Source organism: Molossus molossus, unplaced genomic scaffold (genome assembly GCF_014108415.1).
Source record: "Molossus molossus isolate mMolMol1 unplaced genomic scaffold, mMolMol1.p scaffold_m16_p_1, whole genome shotgun sequence".
In the NCBI taxonomy this organism is placed as follows: Eukaryota; Metazoa; Chordata; class Mammalia; order Chiroptera; family Molossidae; genus Molossus; species Molossus molossus.
The window spans coordinates 208,149,255-208,168,763 of record NW_023425344.1 but is presented as its reverse complement, the minus strand read 5'-3'; the positions used below and the strand labels follow the sequence as shown (position 1 = coordinate 208,168,763).

At 42.6% G+C, this 19,509-nt stretch overlaps 1 protein-coding gene across 1 annotated transcript in view; it reads left to right on the top strand.

The window, feature by feature from the left end:
• Window positions 1–19,509, top strand: part of NID2 (nidogen 2) — a 64,092-nt gene that overhangs the window by 4,424 nt on the left and 40,159 nt on the right. Inside the window, exons 3-4 of the mRNA XM_036246503.1 lie at window positions 5,280–5,512; window positions 10,894–11,615. Of these exons, the coding sequence (XP_036102396.1) occupies window positions 5,280–5,512; window positions 10,894–11,615 (955 nt within the window). The remainder of the gene's footprint in view (window positions 1–5,279; window positions 5,513–10,893; window positions 11,616–19,509) is intronic.

Sequence of the window (19,509 nt, the reverse complement as noted above, 5' to 3'; positions counted from 1 at the left end):
GGAAATACTCTTCTCTTACCTAACTTTCTGGGTGGCTGTGAAGACAGTGACAATAAAGATAAAAGCATTTTGAAGGAAAAAGTGTTTATGAAACGTTATCCAGAAACAATGACTCAGACTCAGCCTTAGTTACCTAAGCTGTAAAATGGAGCAGCAATGTCTACCTTATAGGATTGTTGTGAGAATTAACTGAAGTGACATTTTTACATAGCTGCTGTAGTCCCTTAGACCCAGCTGGTATAGATGCTCAGCCCATCTGTGTTCCCCTTCATTGGCTTGATGGGACCAAGTTCTGGTTCTTTTATTTCTCTATCTTGTAAGCATGCTGTGATGCAAGTCCTTTACATAAGGACTCTTTAAATACAAAGTTTTCCAAATTATAATTTCCATCTGGGCTTTTTGGGTGGGGAGTGCAGGAAGATTTGTGGATTCCATTTCTCTTTCACTTTTCTAATTAAAATCAATCTTCAGACATTGCCATATGCTAGGCTGGCTTCAGAGTTTCTTTCATTTAGAAAGGAGATGAGGATTCTGTTTAGAGAGAGAATGTTTTTTCAATTACCCGTGTTGAAGGTTGTTCTGAATAAAGAGCTCTGTGACTTGAGTTTTTGTTTTAATAGTTCTTTGGAGGTAGATTTTGGCAAGTAATCTACTTTGCTTGAAGGCGTTCTACATGGCTTTCTTAAACTCTGGCATGATAACCTGATGCTGTAAAGTTACTGGAAATGTGAAGATATTTGAGGAATGGCATCCGTACCATGTAAAACAATTTCAGTCGTTGCCCTTTCTCTCCGTGGATATTCATGGTGGGTGTGGCAGGATGTTGTAGCTGATACTGCAGGGATGTCAAGGTGTAACCACATCTAAAAATATGAACAAATAGTGTTTATCAGTTCAGTTAATCTGAGATTCCTTGAGCTGTCATAGTTGTTTCACAGAGCAAAGAAGTCATGGTATTGACATTCAGAGAACTTACTGTCATAAAGAGGGCTAGTGTTTACTTTAGCTGCATTTTTGGGGGGAAGAGGAGTATTATTTTGTTGTTGTTTGAGGGGTGGGGTTATAGAGAACTGGTTACACAGAGCTGTGTGGTATGGAGAATGTTTTGTTGACCTGGATTTTAAGTTGGGCTGAAAGAATGGATGTTGAGACTGAGGCAGCAGGGGAGGTGTTCTGAGCTAGGCAGTGGGAGAGGGCTGGAGAGCTGAGGCCGGAGAAATGGACGAAGGAGTCATGGGGCAGTCATATAAGGTGACTGGAAGGTTGCTTATTAGAGACCTCCATGTAGGGGCTGAGGCATGTTGACTTGTTTCAAAGGATGATTGTCACTGATGGAGGGAGTTGGATCCACGGAGAGAATGAGAGAGGTAAAAGCGGGACTTGGTTGTAGCTTTTGGACTTCTGGAGCTGATGTCCAGAGGAGGGGAGGTCTGCAGTCTATCCGAAAGAGTTCAACCTGAGACTGAGGCATAGCTATGAAGACATACGGAATGAAACAGATAAGGAAAGTGGTTAATGAAATGCTGATGTTTTCCTAAAGACTAAAGGTCAGGAAGGATATGATAGCGCTGTTTATCTTTGAATTTGTAGGATTTCTTTAAATCTGTAGGATTTAGAGCAGACAATGAATGAGGGGAAATCATACATGTGACGGTATCATACAGGGCATGGGAGATGGAGAATTATACCAAGGAATGGAGGTTAGTGTGGACACCAAACACTGGAGGCCAGAAGTCAGTGATGCTGCAGCTGGAGCAAGCATGTGACCCTATGGAAGAGAGAAAACTTCTGACCCCTTAGGAGTCAGCCTACTGACTACTTTTCATTGTAACTTTTGAAAGCCACTATAGGCAAATCCCTTTGGGACAGGGTTGACACTGTTCTGATTTTTTGCCTGATGACCAAAATTAACTAAATGAATTGCAAACATTAGAAACTCAGATGGTCCCATTTACATCCACAGCTTGGCTCTGCCGAGTGTCAAGGCAATATTGACTGGCGACATCCTCTACCTGCAAGGGAGAGTCAGACTCCTTCTGCCTGCTTTCTGCTGAGGGCTCTGGCTTTTCTCTCTTTCTGATAACAGGACAGCGGAAACCCTGCAGCTCAGCAGACACAGGTCCTGATCCTATCTGTGCAGCTCCTCTGCCCTGGGAGGCCCCTCTGTCCTCTCTGGGATCCTGGGGGAGTTGGGAACCTGTGACCCTGTTGTGGGGTTTGGCAGCCCATCTGAGGGTTTCCCTTCAGAGATGGAGCATGTGCGGTCTTGCAAAGGCTTGTCTTGAGGAATGCGAAGACCTTTCCGGTCTGGACGGAAGACAAGCAGTGCCCGGGGAGGGAGCGCAGCCCTCCGGACTGGCGAAGGCCGCTCTGGAGCAATTCGATGTCGACTGTTATGGAGCTGAGTGAGAACTGTAAAAGTGATCATTTGGTGTGTGGGTGGTTTTTAAGTTGCCAACTTTTGGCATGTACTTTGGTATCCTAAATTTTATTTAAAATTCTTCTTTTCATTTGCCTTGGTGGAGAAAAGTAGATTCAGTGCTTGCCACCTACAATAAGTGCTTGTCTCTGGGATGGCGCGTAAAAGACATGGAGTACATTTTCATTGAAATGAATTTGTTGATTAACTGAAAGGATGAATAAAATAAAGTGCTAAATGCCCAGACCCCATAGTAAAAAGCCAGGCCCTCCCCTTCCCAGCTCTGTTTACTTTTTCTTCCTCTCCTCCCCCATCCCTTTCAATTCCTTCACAATCCATAGGCCATTCTTATCTCAAAGAATTTCTCTAAACTTAGAACCAGGATTTCTTCCTATCTCACGTTTATTGTGGGCAATCAATGCCAGGAGCTTTGAAAGTTTAGCTTTTTAAAACAGGTTCTTTCTCCTTCCTTGAGCACTTTTCTCTCCCCTAGTTGAACTTTATTAATCCTAACTAACGTAAAACTCGGAAGTTACTGGATCCACATGAATTGAGGATGTAGTATATGGTACGTAGAGACACATTGCAGAACTGTTTTGGTTTATTTTGGCAGAAGCTCGGCTTCCCAGCTTTCAGAAATTCTAGAAAACATCTCTTGCCTTCTGTTTTTTGAAAAACTCAAGCTTTGCTAATGAAACAGTCAACAACTACAATGGCAAATATACTAGGCCCCTCCCCTTAACTCTATAAGTTTGTGAACTGAGAGCGAGAAGAGCAAAGCACAAAGCAAGGTGACCTTTTCAGCGTCAGCAAACTGAAAGAAAGGCGTATCCTTTTGATTTTTCTTGGAAGGCATTGGAAAACCTGTGTGGCTTTGTCTTAAAAGCAAAACCTCAAAACTAAACTTTGAAATTAAACATTAAAAGGAAGACTTAACATGAGGAGAGAGCTTGAGTACCATGTGGGCAAGGACCCAGGACAGAACAAAATGCAGGGCACATGCCTCTTGTTTGCTGTTTTATTTAGCAAACTGTGATGTTCTTCTCTGTGCTGATTTTGACTGTGTGGCAAGATGGGGAAATGATCCTACCTACCAGTAAATAATGTTTCTAAGAGTCACATTATTTAGGAAGCAGTGGTATTTGTAAGTACCTCCCCGGTTCCCTACTAATTTGTAAAAGGAGGGGGATTTCGTGAGAGAGGTGTTCTCAGAGTCCTAAAGATAACATCTTTTTAAGATAACCAAGCACCATTTCGACCATTTTGGCAGGGTCGGGGGAGAGAGCTGGCTGTAAAGGCGAAAATATGTCTTATTGAAAATATGAGAGTAGTCCAGCCGGTGTGGTTCAGTGGATTGAGCTTCGTCCCATGGATAGAGAAGTCCCAGTTCAATTTCTGGTCAGGTCACATGCCTGGGTTGTGGGTGCAATCCCCAGTAGGGGGCATGCAGGAGGCAGCCAATCAGTGTTTCTCTCTCATCGATGTTTCTCTCTCTCTCTCCCTTCCTCTCTCTCTAAAAAATCAATAAAGACATATTTAAAAAGAAAATATGAGAGTAAATTCTATTTTAAGGAGTGATTCTGTAAGGACATGGGTGTTACGTTCGTGGCAAATTCAGCTCCTGGTCTCTCTGGTCTGCTTTGGCTCCTGCTGTGTTTCTAAACATTCCAAGGCCTCCCTGCCATGCCTGCCTACACCGAGGTCTAGGGCACATGCCTCCTCTGTGGCCTCTACTCCCTCTTTTAATAACTCTCCTAGAATCCTGTCTCCCTCTCCTAAGCTGTGAGACCATCCTGGGCAGAGTCCCTGGTCCTTTGCTCCTTTGCTTCTTCAGCACCAAGCAAAATGTCCAGTGCTCACTAGGCACTTGGCTGTTTGAATTACTGTACAAACGAATTAACAGATGGAGTTTATGAACACATAAACAGCTAACCAGGCAAAATGAGGTAAATGTGAACTAGAAACACTTGCAAAGGTGTCACGGAGGGTCAGAGGGCAGAAATCAATCTACATGGAATCACAAAACTCCCAGGAGGGGCAGCACTGGAAGATTAGGAGGGTCTGGGCACAGGGAAACATGGGCGAGAGTATAGAGGCATCAGCAAATGTGGGCAAATGGGCACGTTGAATAGTCTGGTGGAGAGAGAGCAGATCTGAACCGGGGGGAAGAGGTCAGGCAGCTTACGTATCACCTTGAATGGCCTGCTAAGGAGTAGGGTGGCCTGGTGGTACAGGACATGGGCTCTGAGCTGGCCGGCCTGCCACCGTGTGCTAGCTACCTGATCTTAGGCTAATTCGTTAGCCCCTATGTCTCTGTGTCCTCCTCTGTAACTCTGGTGCTGGTGTGGAAAGATTGATGGAAGAGAAAAGAGAGCCAGGCTGTGAGCACAGTGAGGAGGCCTTTTGATCAGCCAGCACTGACACTGTCCCTGCCCACAGCGGGCATGCGGTTATGGGTGAATGAATGACTGACCCAGGTGAGTGGCCAGGGCAGTAAGCTAGGGCAGTGGCGGTAGGAACGGACACAGTAAGTTTGCTACTTGTCAGCTCTGGAAGAGGTTTGGATGAGAAAAGTTTGAAACCTTAAAAGGTATTATTTTTTTAACCGGTGTTTTTTGTTTTTTAAACCTATGCATATTTCAATTATTCACTGAATTGATAAAAGATAATTATATATAACATAGCTTATAAAATTATGTCGTAACTTGAAGAGGAAATTTAAAAGAACAGTATATATAAAAACAGTTTGAAGAAATCCTAAGAAGGGGAAAACCTTTTGTACTTTATGATGCTTTTTCTGCATTGTCATTTTGTTTGTTTGTTTTATTAGAAATGTTTTCTTGTGTTTTTTTTTCCACAGCTGAATACTTTCCAGGCAGTTTTGGCATATGATGAGTCTGATACCTACGCCTTCTTTCTTTATCCTGACAATGGTGTTCAGTTCTTTGGAACTCGCCCCAAAGAATCCTACAATGTCCAGCTTGAGCTTCCGGCCCGGGTGGGCTTCTGCCGAGGGGAGACCGAGGACCTGAAGAGAGAGGGGCCATATTTTAGCTTGTCTAGCACTGAACAGTCTGTGAAGAATCTCTACCAGTAAGTACCAGAGGGCGTAGCCCTTTCCTAGTGGAGTGTAATGACTCTACCCAAACCCAAGTGGCTGTAAGACCATTAAATAATATCTTGGTGGTTTCTAAGTAAGGCACTAGGTCAAAACCAGGACTAGACCAGACCCTGGGAGGAGCAAGTTTACCAAATATAAAAGGTCCTTTATTTTTCTTACCCTGTTGGCTAAAGATACCTGAAACAGACGTGTGTGTGTGTGTGTGGGTATGTGTGTGTGTGTGTGTGTGTGTGTGTGTGTGTTTGCAGAGCCACCGAGGCTTACTATGGAAAACACTGCTTTTGGAACCATATAAAAACACCCAGTAATTTAACTGCCCAGATTGAAGGTTAATTATTCCACAGAAGGAGATGTCATGATTTTAGACTTTTAGGCAGATAACGTATTAAAAGTTAAAGTAAGAGTAATGTAATTTGGAAAACAAACAGACTGGTAGATTTTCAGCAGTCTCGGGATTTCCCTATGGCTTTGCTATCGATCTGAAATCCTACTGATTGGTGTCCCATGGGGCAGCTGGGCCTGAGCACATTCCTCGGTCGCATCCCGGCTGACTGTTCATGCCATGCTGACCCTCTCACTTCCTGTCAGTCTGCATCACACCAGTATAGGGGTTAGCAGCTAGAGATCTCTATTCATTTCAGGGCTTTAAACAATATCCTTGCGTTTATTCCTTTCCTGAATACTGATCTAGAAGCCAGACAGAACACGTTGGCTACTTAGCCTCTCTCCCTACCGCTCGGTTTCACTACATTATTCCTGGGTGTTGGGACACTGTACACATTTGCACGCCATCTGCACTGCTCAGCGACCAGAGGGCGGGCCCTACAACCTAAATATGGTTACTCCAGCTGACATTTATTGAGACATTTATTTAGCATAAAACATTGTGCTAAATACTTTCTAAAAGCTGTCTAAATTAAAACTCACAAGAATCCTAGGAGGTAAGCTATACTTTTTTTTCAGTTTGACAAATGAGCTTAGGGAAGTTGAGTTGCCTATAATCTCAGTTACTAAGTGGCAGAGCCCACATTCAAGCACAAGGCTGGGACTTCAAACCCTTTATTTTATGCTGAATCCTGCTTTTCTTTCCCATTCTTATGACCCATGCTGGACATCTGTAGGTCTCTATCCAGGCTGCCATTTAATCTGAGGAAAACTGAGCTCCTTGCTCTTCTTCCCTGGGTCCCACCTAACCCTTCGAGCCTGGAGGCCACAGAGTCTGTGCCCCTCAGATACTACGGAGAGTTCACGGGGGCCACACACTTGAAAGACAGAGGTGTCTAAGGCACAGGCCCTGTACTAGCAACTCGCCCTGTTGCGAGCTGACAGACGAATAGATCAACAATTTCAGAGCATTAAACAAGTGCTGACATCTACACACGGTGCAGGAGGTAGTGGGGGCCAGAACACCTGTGGGAAAAGCAATTGTGCTCCCCCACCACAGTCATGAAGGCCCCCAAGAATATACATACACACAGCCCAGGCCTGTGTGGCTTAGTTGGTGGGAGCATCGTCCCATACACCAAAAGGTGGTGGGTTCGATTCCCAGTCAGGACACATGCCCAGGTTGTAGGTTCAGTCCCCAGGGTGTGTGTGGGAGACAACTGATCAATGTTTCTCTCCGTCTCTCCCTTCCTCTCTCTAAGTCATTTTAAATTTAAAAAGAGAGAGAGAGAGAGAACACACACACTTACTTCCATTTACCTCCTTCTATGCTTTTCCTCATTTTTATCTTTGATGCTTCCCAGAAGCCTCTGAGTGGCTTGATGAGAGCAGAGTAGTTATGGAGCCAAAATGGCTAACAGAGAGATTTTTCTTTATGTGTAACCCATGCTTAATATTAAAAAACAAAATAAATTGCAAACAATGCAGAACAATGTGAAATAAAACTAAAAATTACCCAGCATTACTACTTCAAATGATAACCAGTATTAACACTCCTTCCAGAATTTTAGGTACAGTATATGTAAAAAGTTTTAAAAGCCAAAATGGTATTTTCGCATTTAACCCTGTTTTATAGGCCTCTTCCAGTAAATGTCTGTTTGTATGATAATTTTAAGGCTATTAAAACATGACGTCATATATAGCCTATATGATTAAGACAATTTATTGATGAACATTTCATTTGTTTCTGGTTTCTCCTTTAATAAATATCATTACAGTCAACAGCATAATCTACAGAGTGGGGTAAAAGTCAGTTTACAGCTGTGAGTATGCGAAACAGAGTTTATTCTTTTATTATTTATTAATGGTTGTATTATTTTCCACATGAACAACTGTCGACCTGCTTTTTCCACACCCTCTGCATTGCTGAGGTCCTCATTTCCCTAAACATTAGACTTGCTGAGAAAGGGTGTATTACGTTTTCGATGTGCATTAGCAAGTTGCCCTTCAGAAAAATTGCACCAACTCATATCTTCACCAAGAAGGCAGGCCAGTGATTTGATGTCTGTTCCCTACAAGCTTCCATCCTTTTTAATATTTGTGAATCTGATCGATATAAAATGTTCACATTTTCACTCTAATTTTTTTGATTACTAGTAAACCTGAACACTCTTTTATGTGTTTAATAGCCATTTATCTATCTTTTTTTGTGACTTATCTGTCCATATCCTTTGCTATTTTCTGTTGGGGTGTTTACAAAGGACTCTTTCTTATACATAAGGAAAAATGATGGTAAAGATTCTGTCCTCTTATATGCTGTGGATAGTTTTATCTAGTTGTTCATCTTTAACGTTACTTATGATCTAGAAGTTAGACGTTGAGGGTTGTCAAAGTTATTGCTCTTTTTCTTCTTGATTTCAGGTCTTGGGGTTATTCTACAAAAGACCTTCTCTACCACCAAATTATAGAAATGTTCCTCAATTCAATCTTCCTTTTTACTTTTCATTACTTAAATGTTCAAAACTAGAGAAAAGTGGAGAGGGTAGCTAACTGAGCCAAATGCTTGTAATCTAGATTCAAGTTGTTGACGTTGCCATAGTCATTAACTTTTTTCCTTTTTGCTGAAGTATTTGAAAGTAAGTCACACACCTCATGCCATTCACTCCTAAATACTTCAGTATACGTCTCTGAAGAATTAAGTTACTTTCCTAGGCAGTGGAATCTTTGTCTTCCTAAACTTGTTTCATCATTATAAGCTCAAAGGTCATAAATCATACAATTCATAGTGTATTTGTCATACATCTTCTGAAAATTAAAATATGAATGCACACATTTGCATTTTTGAGATTATTCTGTTCTATCTCTTGGAAGACAGTAGTTGCTAAGTACTTACTATGTGCAGGACCCTGTGTTAGGCATTTTATGTGGCTTTGTAACTTCATCCTCCTAAAAACCCAGGGAGGAGGACGCCGTCAACTCATTTTGTAGTCTGTTTTCCTTTTGAGGAAGTAAATTCTTTCTATCACTAACCTTTACAAATGACCTTGGATTTTAGGATAAACTCAAATTGGTTTATTTCCCATCACGCACAATGACAAAACCAAGATAGTGATTTATATTTAATTAGAACTTTATTTCATTTAGCTTTTATCTACCATAATTTGTATTTTTCTACTCTTTGAAGCTTTTATAGTTTTCTGTTTCTAACATCAAGAAGAAATTTCACAGCTGCAACACCTCTGATGTGATAATAAACTCAGTATCCTCAGATCTTCAGGGTTCTCTCTTCTCTTCTTCAGTGTTTCTTATTTGCTTGCCAAGAAACACCAACATTAATTCTCAGAACTTACCAACGATGGATAGCACATTGCACAAAGGATCAGTTTTGCTTTCTGTATTTCTGTTTCCCTAAGTTAATTACAATAGCAGCAGCAGCAACCACAATAACAATACCACACACACACACACACAGAGGGGGAAAGATAGAGAGCGAGCGATACTCATTCTGAGAACTGTATGAAAAATACTATTGCTATAGAAATCTGTATGAATATGAATGGTACCTACCCAATGAGCAAAGTTCTCTTGTCATTCTATGAGTCAATGAATTTCTTATTAACTTACTAGTTTGTTAACTCCTGTTCCTCACTAAATGACTTGAGGAAACCCCACAGCATTTTGCCCATACGCTGGGGGAGTACACAAACTGGTATATTCAAGCTAGCCAGACCCTTGTTTGTTTGAGTTTTTCCTTATTTTTAGAAATCTTATGTAGTTGTTCTCTTCAGAATGTATCATTGGCTCTAAAATTATGGATGGTTGGGATATTTGGGATACTGAATAGTCCATGCTCTTTTCTAGAGGAGGAAACTACTGAGCTCCTGGTGCCCAGAGACCTGAACACTTCTCACCTATGACCTGTGGCATTTTGATTCAACTACTTTATTATTTTCCTCATAACTTTGTTCTATATTTGCTCAACATTTTAGATTTGTGCACTTGTATTTCTCTGAATTTGTTTACATGGACTCACCATCCTCTGTGAATTCATTAATTGATTAATGCATGCAATCAGCCAGTGACATGTCTTAACATTCTGTCGAGTTATGATAATTTAGATGCTGATTGATTATAGTGTATTGGTTTTCTGACATAAATTAATTATTATTTTATAATAATATAAAGCCCAAGTGTAGAGCATGGGTTTTGGTGTTCATGCTGAATCCAAGCTCTGTCAATTACCAAGAAGATTGGTTAGCCTCTCAAAACCTATTTTCTCCTTTGTAAAATTGGGCATGGTCACTGTCCCTGCCTTGTAGATTGTATTGAAGAATGTTAAGGACCAGCTGGTGTGGCTCAGTGGATCCCATGGACTGACAGGTTTGATTCCCCCTCAGGGCACATGCCTGGGTTTCTGGCTTGATCCCCAGTAGGGGGCGTGCAGGAGGCAGCCGATCAATGTTTGTCTCTTACATCGGTGTTTCTCTCTCTCTCTGTAAAAAAAAATCAATAAAAACATATTAAAAAAAACAAGAATGTTAAGCATTTGGCACATAACTAAATCTTAAAAGCATGTAGTAGTCATTATTATGTAATTGGCAAAATTTTTTTCAGCATATGTGTTTTTTAAAGTAGAAGAAAGATAAAAATACTCCCTCATTTTCTTTGTTTTCGGTAAGCCAGATTTTAGATAAACCGTGGATTGTAGAGTAGATTATAACTTGATAGTCTAGCATTCTGTGAAATACAGCCTGTGAAAGTGAAGATTAAATAAGAGGTTGTTTACCTCAAGATTCCAGTATCATCCTTGAGTTAACATGTAAGTCTCATTGTACTTGGTTTTTCTACACCAATGAAAACTCTGAATCTGATCTTAATAGCCTTTTAGTTTTAAAATAAATTGCTCACCTTTGTAGGACAGTGGCTGCATGGCTATGTTTATTACAATGACTTGTTCCTTTTCATTTAGACACAGCAACCTGGGGATTCCTGGCGTGTGGGCTTTTCACGTGGGCAGCACCTCCCCACTGGACAATGTCAGGCCAGCAACAGTCGGAGGGTTCCTTTCCAAAGCGCGCTCTTCAGCTTCCCGGGAACATTCATTCAGCCATGCTGCAGCCCTGGAAAGAAACTACAGTGAGGAGAATTTGGATTATTATGGTGAGAATGAGGAGGAAGCTGAATATCCGCCGAGCGAACCAGAGGAGGTGTTGAAAGGCCACGGTGACACCAATGTTTCCTTCCACTCAAAAGCTGATTCAAGGCCTGTGGGAGGTGGCATCTCTCCTCCAGATCCCCACTTGCATTCGACACCTAGAAATAGGCCAGTCCACCCTGACACGGAATCTGCCACCTCGGACCCGCGAACCGAAGAGGGGAGGCGTGTGGAGGATACGGGTGCCCTAGATATAAGAGGCCCACTTGAGTCTTCTGAACAACCATGGACCAGAGGCCGGACTCCATCAGAAACAGAAGAAAATTCACTGGATCCTCCCCAGGGAGCCCCACCTCCCTACCTTGAAAACAGAAGCTACAGGCCCAAACCAGACGGAGGGCCGCAGCCTTCGGAAGGGGGGACGCCCCCGGCCCACCAGGACGGAGCGGTGGTTCTGCACGTGCCCGGGCACACAGCTCTGCGGGGTCACGGGAGGCCCGTGGACGGGGTGCAAGACAACAGCTCCAGCTTGGGCGGTAAGTGGGTTAGAAAATGGGGGGCTAAGATTCCATGGTAAAAATGCCGGTTTTGCAGGGAGCCATGGTTCTTCTCTCAGGCGAGTACGTGGAAAGTTGAGCAAAAGGAAGATTGGAACTGACTTTTAAACACATGTTTCAGGAGATAGAGTATCTTTTCTTTGCCAGATACATCTTGGCAGGCCCGTTCTGTTTGGAATCTCCTGACAATTAATAATGTTTTTAAAAACGGGCCTCGTGGAGCGAGTGGGGACAGGCTGGCCCGCCGGGCCAGCGACACTCTCCAGGGCAATGAAGTATTTCGCTCCGAGAGTTCGCAAAGGCAGCGCACTCGGGGCTTCGGACACGTCACGGGCACAGAAGGCAGAAGATTCCGTGTTCAGGGGCCGACACTCCAGATTCCCCTGTGTGATGGGAGCCCTGTGCTGCCCTTGCTCAGAGTCACCCCGCGTGTGTGGGAGGGCGGACCCGGGGAAGGAGGCGGCTAGCCACCTGTGTCCTGTCCTTTCTGCTTCACGGCTGTGCAGCTGTGGCATTCGCTCCCTGGAGGCTTGTCCTCATTTCGTGACTCACTGACCAGGGGCCGGGCCGGGAGAGAAACATCGAGAGGCCGCAGCGGCTCATGAACACAGACCTGGAGCCCAAGTCGCCTTCTCTTCCTAGTGGGGACTTGTCACGGCAGCTCTTCCTTCCCCGGCAGGGATGTAAACACACAAACGGGGAACTGACCACTGAGTCCTCCCGTTTGTCCCAAGGGCCTGCTCCTCTGACCCCTAATGGGAGGGAAGAGGTCGGAGGTGAAGGCATTTTCCGGAACCTCCTATCTTTTCCCCACCTTTTCTGTTTCCTATCCCTTTTGCAATAAAAACATGTTGACCCAGCAAAGAGGGTCTCTGGGTTCTTCTGCGGTATTGAATCTGCTTGAAGAAATGCTTATTTCAGGTGGGAAGGAGCGATTTTGTGACTGAAGTGGCACTGTGTGATGGCGAGAGGGAGGTGCTGGTGTCAGACAGGTGTGAACCCTGCCTGCCACATTCCTCCCTGGTCGCGTGAGGCAGCTTCTGTGCCCGCCAAGCCTCTGCTTCCTCCTAACTGTGTCGAGAGGATTGAAGGAGATAATGAAGTTCTTAGATCAGTGCCTGCACCAGTTGGCTCTTCGCCTGCCGTTACTAATTATAGGTCATTGATAGCAGTGGGGATGAGCGGAGAATAAAGAGAACGGGCTTGTTAAGTGGTTGTGCGTATTCGTGCCTACGGGCTCCGTGGCTGTCAGGTTGGAGGTGGGAATTTTAGTGGAAGCCTTCAGGACCGTCGGACCGTCTTGACAATGTCCTGCCTTCCATCACTGTAACGTGTAAGTTCATTATACGGCTGAAGAAAATTTAAAGCCAAGTATCAGATTTTTAGCAGAGGAATTTTGAGATAAAGTTGTATTTCTGAGTGGTGTTTTCACTTGTGATTTCCTCCCCTGGGAAGAGGTTGGAATGTTAAGAAGCAGACCCGTGGAGAGATTTATTAAAGAGTGCCGAGGAAGGGCTGCACCCCCTGCTTTGAGCGGGGAGAGGTTGAGGTCACTGGAGTGCCACTGGGGAGGGAGCTGGCCAGAGAGAACAGGGGCAGCCCTAACCCTCTGGGGCATGAACTGTGACATGTATCAGCTGCTGGTGGCGTCTACTGCTGGCCTCGTGGAAATGGCAAGATGCCTATAGAAAAGCTGGTTAATGCACTGAGACATTTAGAGATAAAATATTTAACGAGAAGGTGTTGAATCTTGGAGAAAAATATCAGCAGCCACTGTGTTAGAGAGCAGAGAGGGAAAACTGTAAAACCTGAAAGCAGAGAGGGAAATGGGTGAGCCTCGGTCTGCCCCTCAGGTTTTAGGAAGACTGTGTGAAGTATGGAGCTATGAGGTGGTCAGATACTTTTTTTGGTCAGTGAATTTTTTTTTTTTTTTTTTTTATGAATTTTTTTATTTATTTATTTTTTTGTTACAGACATTTTACCTTTTTACCCCATTGGCACCCCCCACCCCACCACCCCTCCACCCTGTCCCCGGCTTAGTTGTCCATGTCCATTGGTCATGCATACATGCATATAAGTTCTGTGGTTTATCTCTTCCCACCCTCCCACCCCCCATCCCCTCTTCTGAGGGATGTCAGTCTGTGCCCTACTTCCATGTGTCTGGGTCTACTGTATTTCTCAGACTGTTATGTTCATTATATTCCGTATATAAGTGAGATCATGTGGTATTTGTCTTTTTCTGCTTGGTTTCTTTCACTTAGGATAATACTTTCCAGGTCCCTCCATGTCGTCTCAAAGGATAAGAGATCTTTCTTTCTTACCGCTGCATAGTACTCCATTGTGTATATGTACCACTGCTTTTTTATCCATTCGTCTACTGGTGGACACTTGGGCTGTTTCCAGATCTTAGCTATTGTAAATAGTGCTGCTATGAACATGGGGGTACATATATTCTTCCTGATTGGTGTTTCAGGCTTCTTAGGGTATATTCCCAGCAGTGGGATCACTGGGTCAAATGGAAGTTCAATTTTTAATTTTTGGAGGTAGCACCACATTGTTTTCCATGGCGGCTGTACCAGTCTGCATTCCCAACAGCAGTGTATTAGAGTCCCCTTTTCTCCACACCCTCGCCAACACTTGTTGTTTGATGATTTGTTGATGGCGGCCATTCTGACAGGTGTGAGGTGATACCTCATTGTTGTTTTAATTTGCATCTCTCTGATGATTAGTGATGTTGAGCATTTCTTCATATGTCTCTTGGCCATTTGTATGTCCTGTTTGGAGAGGTGTCTATTCAGCTCCTCTGCCCATTTTTTAATTGGGTTCTTTGTGTTCCTTTTGTGGAGTTGTATGAGCACTCTGTATATATTGGAAATTAACCCCTTATCTGATACATCATTGGCAATGATGTTCTCCCATACAGTGGGTTGCCTTTCCATTTTGATGATTGTTTCTTTTGCTGTGCAGAAGCTTTTTAGTTTGATGTAGTCCCATGTGTTCATTTTCTCCTTTATTTCTGTTGCCTTAGGTGATGTATCAGTGAAAATTCTGCTCCGTATGGTGTCCGAAATTTTGTTGCCTACATTTTCTTCTAGAATTTTTATGGATTCACGGGTCACATTTAAGTCTTTTATCCATTTTGAGTTTATTTTTGTGTATGGTGTAAGCTGATGGTCTAGTTTCATTTTTTTGCATGTAGCTGTCCAATTTTCCCAACACCATTTATTAAAGAGGCCGTCTTTACTCCACTGTATGCTCTTGCCACCTTTGTCAAATATTAATTGAGCGTATTGCCTTGGGTCCATTTCTGGGTTTTCAGTTCTGTTCCACTGGTCTATATGCCTGTTCTTGTGCCATACCAGGCTGTTTTGGTTACAGTCGCTTTGTAGTATAACCTGATATCTGGTATTGTGATCCCTCCAACTTTGTTCTTCTTTTTCAAGATTGCTGTGGCTATTCGGGGTCTTTTTTGGTTCCATATGAACTTTTGAAGTATTTGTTCTAGTTCTATGAAATATGTCGTTGGTATTTTGATGGGGATTGCATTGAATCTATAGATTGCTTTGGGTAGTATGGACATTTTAATTATGTTAATTCTTCCAATCCATGAACAGGGTATGTGCTTCCACTTTTTTATATCTTCCTCTATTTCTTTTTTCAATGACCTGTAGTTTTCTGCAAATAGGTCCTTTACTTCTTTGGTTAAGTTTATTCCTAGGTATCGTAATTTTTTTGGAGCGATGGTAAATGGGATTGTTTTTTCAGTTTCTCTTTCTGTGAGTTCATCATTGATGTACAAGAATGCCGTCGATTTCTTGACGTTAATTTTGTATCCTGCTACTTTGCCAAATTCATTTATTAAGTCTAATAGATTTTTGATGGAGTCTTTAGGGTTTTCTATGTACAATATCATGTCATCTGCAAATAATGACAGTTTCACTTCCTCCTTTCCAATTTGGATCCCTTTTATTTTTTCTTCATGTCTGATTGCTGTGGCTAAGACTTCCAGTACAATGTTAAATAAGAGTGGCGAAAGTGGACATCCCTGTCTTGTTCCTGTTCTTAATGGAAATGTTTTTAGTTTCTGTCCATTGAGTATGATGTTGGCTGTAGGTCTTTCATATATGGCCTTTATTATGTCGAAATATGATCCCTCTATTCCTACATTGCTGAGCGTTTTTATCAGAAATGGATGCTGGATTTTGTCTAATGCTTTTTCAGCATCTATTGATATGATCATGTGGTTTTTATTCTTCATTTTGTTTATGTGGTGTATCACGTTTATTGATTTGCGAATATTGTACCAGCCTTGCATCCCTGGGATGAATCCCACTTGGTCATGGTGAATAATTTTTTTGATGTATTTCTGGATCCGATTTGCTAGTATTTTGTTCAGGATTTTGGCGTCTATGTTCATCAGGGATATTGGCCTGTAGTTTTCTTTCTTCGTAGTGTCTTTTTCTGGTTTTGGAATTAGAATTATGCTGGCCTCATAGAACGTGTTTGGAAGTCTTCCTTCTTCTTGAATTTTTTGAAATAGTTTGAGGAGAATGGGTGTTAGTTCTTTTTTGAATGTTCGGTAAAACTCCCCCGTGAAACCATCTGGGCCTGGGCTTTTGTTTGCTGAGAGAGTCTTGATTACCTCTTCAATTTCCTTAGTTGTTATTGGTCTGTTCAAGTTTTCTATCTCTTCCGGGAATAGTTTTGGGAGACTGTGTGTCTCTAGAAATTTTTCCATTTCGCTTAGATTGTTGAATTTGTTGCCATATAGTTGTTCATAGTAGTTGTTAACGATCTTTTGTATTTCCGTGGTGTTGGTTGTTACTTCTCCTCTTTCATTTCTGATTTTGTGTATTTGGGTTCTCTCTCTTTGTTTCTTGGTGAGTCTAGCTAAGGGCCCATCAATCTTGTTTATCTTTTCGAAAAACCAGCTCTTTGTTTCATTGATCCTTTGAATTGTTTTTTTGGTCTCTATGTCATTTATTTCTGCTCTGACCTTTACTATTTCCTTCCTTCTACTTGCTCTGGGGTTTTCTTTTTGTTTGCTTTCTAGTTCTTTAAGTTGTGAGGTTAGACAGTCAATTAGAAATTTTTCTTGTTTTTTGAGGTAGGCCTGTAGTGCTATGAACTTCCCTCTCAGAACTGCTTTTGCTGCATCCCATAGATTTTGTGTTGTTGTGTGTTCATTTTCATTGTTTTCCAGGAAGTTTTTGATTTCTTCCTTGATCTCCTCGGTGACCCATTCATTGTGTAATAACATGCTATTTAGCCTCCATGTGTTGAAATGTCTTTGCATGTTCTTGTTGCAATTGATTTCTAGTTTCATGCCATTGTGATCTGAGAAGATGCTTGATATGATTTCAATCTTCTTGAACTTGTAGAGATTTAGTTTGTGTCCTATCATGTGGTCTATCTTTGAGAATGTCCCATGTGCACTTGAGAAGAATGTGTATTCTGTAGTTTTGGGGTGTAATTCTCTGTAGATATCTATTAAATCCATTTGGTCTAGTGCTTCATTTAGAGTCTCTGTTTCCTTGCTAATTTTTTGCCTAGAGGATCTATCCAGTGCTGTCAATGGGGTGTTGAAGTCCCCTGCTATGATTGTATTGTTGTCGATTTCTCCTTGGAAGTCCTCCAGAAGATTTTTATATTTTGGTGCTCCTATATTGGGTGCATATATGTTTATCAAGGTTATATCTTCCTGTTGGATAGATCCTTTCAATATTATGTAGTGGCCGTCTTTGTCTCTAGTTATGGTCTTCATTTTGAAATCTATTTTATCAGATATGAGAATTGCTACCCCAGCTTTTTTTTTTGCTTTCCATTTGCTTGGAAAATTTTTTTCCATCCCTTCACTTTCAACCTATGTGAGTCTTTTGTTGAGAGGTGGGTCTCTTGTAAACAACATATAGATGAGTCATGCTTTCTTATCCAATCAGCTACTCTGTGTCTCTTTATGGGAGCATTCAATCCATTTACGTTTAAGGTGATTATTGATATGTACTTATTTATTGCCATTTTTGTTTAGTGTGGTTCTATTTTTCTTCCCATTTCTACTGCTAATTACAGCAGTCCTTTTAACATTTCTTGCAGTGCTGGTTTGGTGCTAATGTATTCCCTTAGCTTTTTTTTTGTCTGGGAAGCTCTTTATTTGATCTTCTATTTTGAACGATAGCCTTGCTGGGTAGAGTAGTCTTGGATTCAGATTCTTGTTTTTCATGACTTTGATTACTTCATGCCATTCTCTTCTGGCCTGTAGTGTTTCTTGTGAGAAGTCAGCTGAGAGCCTTATGGGGTTCCCTTTGTAGGTAACCTGTTGCTTATCTCTTGCTGCTTTTAGGATTCTCTCTTTGTCTTTAATTTGTGGCATTTTAATTACTATGTGTCTTGGTGTGGGCCTGTTTGGGTTCTTCTTACTTGGGACTCTCTGTGCTTCTTGAACTTGAATGCCTTCTTCCTTCACCAAATTAGGGAAGTTTTCTCTCACTATTTTTTTGAATATATTCTCTATCCCTTGCTCATTTTCTTCTTCTTCAGGGACTCCTATGATGCAAATATTATTACGTTTCCAGTTGTCCCATAGTTCTCTTAAGCTGTCTTCCTGTTTTTTAATAGTTTTTTCCTTTTGTTTTTCTGATTGGTTGATTTTTTTCTACCCTGTCTTCTAATTCACTGATCCGGTCCTCAGCTTCCCCTACTCTGCTTTTTAAACCTTCCAATGTGTTTTTCATTTCTGATATGTCATTTTTTATCTCTTCTTGTTGGTTTTTAATTTCCATTTGGCTCATTTTCAGTGTCTCTATGTCCTTACTCATGCTGTTCAGCTTCCTCAAGATCATGGCTCTGAATTCTAGCTCTGTTAACATGCCTAATTGCTCCACATTGATCTCATCTTCGGTGGAGGTGTCTTGCTCTTTCATTTGGCTTCTGTTTCTGTGTTTTACCATTTTGGCTATCACTGTGGGGTTTGGAGCCTGTCAAGTTCTCCCTTGGGTGTTGGTGTTCTGCTGTTTGTGGCTCCCTCTCCTGTGTTTAGATGAGCGAGGGAGGACCCACGTTGAACACCACTGTCAAGTCTTACTTTCCTGGTTAAAGTTGCCAGCCCAGGAAACGTACTGTTATCCTCTAGCTTTTTGCCTGGAGGCTAGCAGTCTAGGTTACTTGATGAGTTTTGGGTTGTCAGTTGATTGAAAAACTCCCTCTGGTGCTCAGCCAAGGGGCTTTCAGGAGGGTGGGGCAGATGCTGGTTGTTAGTGAGCCTCAATTAGCACTTCAATGGCCCACAGGGTGGGGTTGGATCTCCGAGGGAGGGGCTGCTGCCTCTCCTCAGAGCTCTGGGAAGGAGCAATGTGGCCACCGTCCTGAGTGGCTGCACTCAGCCAAAGCTCTGAGCGCCCTCCAAACCCCGCGTGTCCCGACACAGTTCCAGTCCAGTCTGCCCTCCCTCCACCGGAGCCCAAGGTGAGTGGCTGTGGCTGTTTCAGCCTCTGTCCGGCTCTGCGCTGTGGGGCCGCCTGGGAGTGTGACCCGAGGGCGCTGCTCCCAGCTGAGGCCGCTGCCGAGCTGCCAACCGTGGGCTCCCAGCCCCGTCTCGCGCCTTCGCAAGCCTACCGGGATGGAGTCAGTGTCCCTCGTTGTATGGTCCTCACAAGCTGCTTTTCTGTTGGTTTTTCCCGTCGATTTGTCTGTGTTATAGTTGTAATTCCAGTTTGGTTCTGGGAGACGGTCTGTGTAGCTCCGTTCACTCCGCCGCCATTTTTTCTGGTCAGTGAATTTTTTTTTCCCCAAATGAAACAGTGGTACCCCAGAGGCTAGCAGGCAAATGAGGCCTTCCCCTGGGAAAGCTGGTGGGAAGGAGTAGCAGAGACACAGA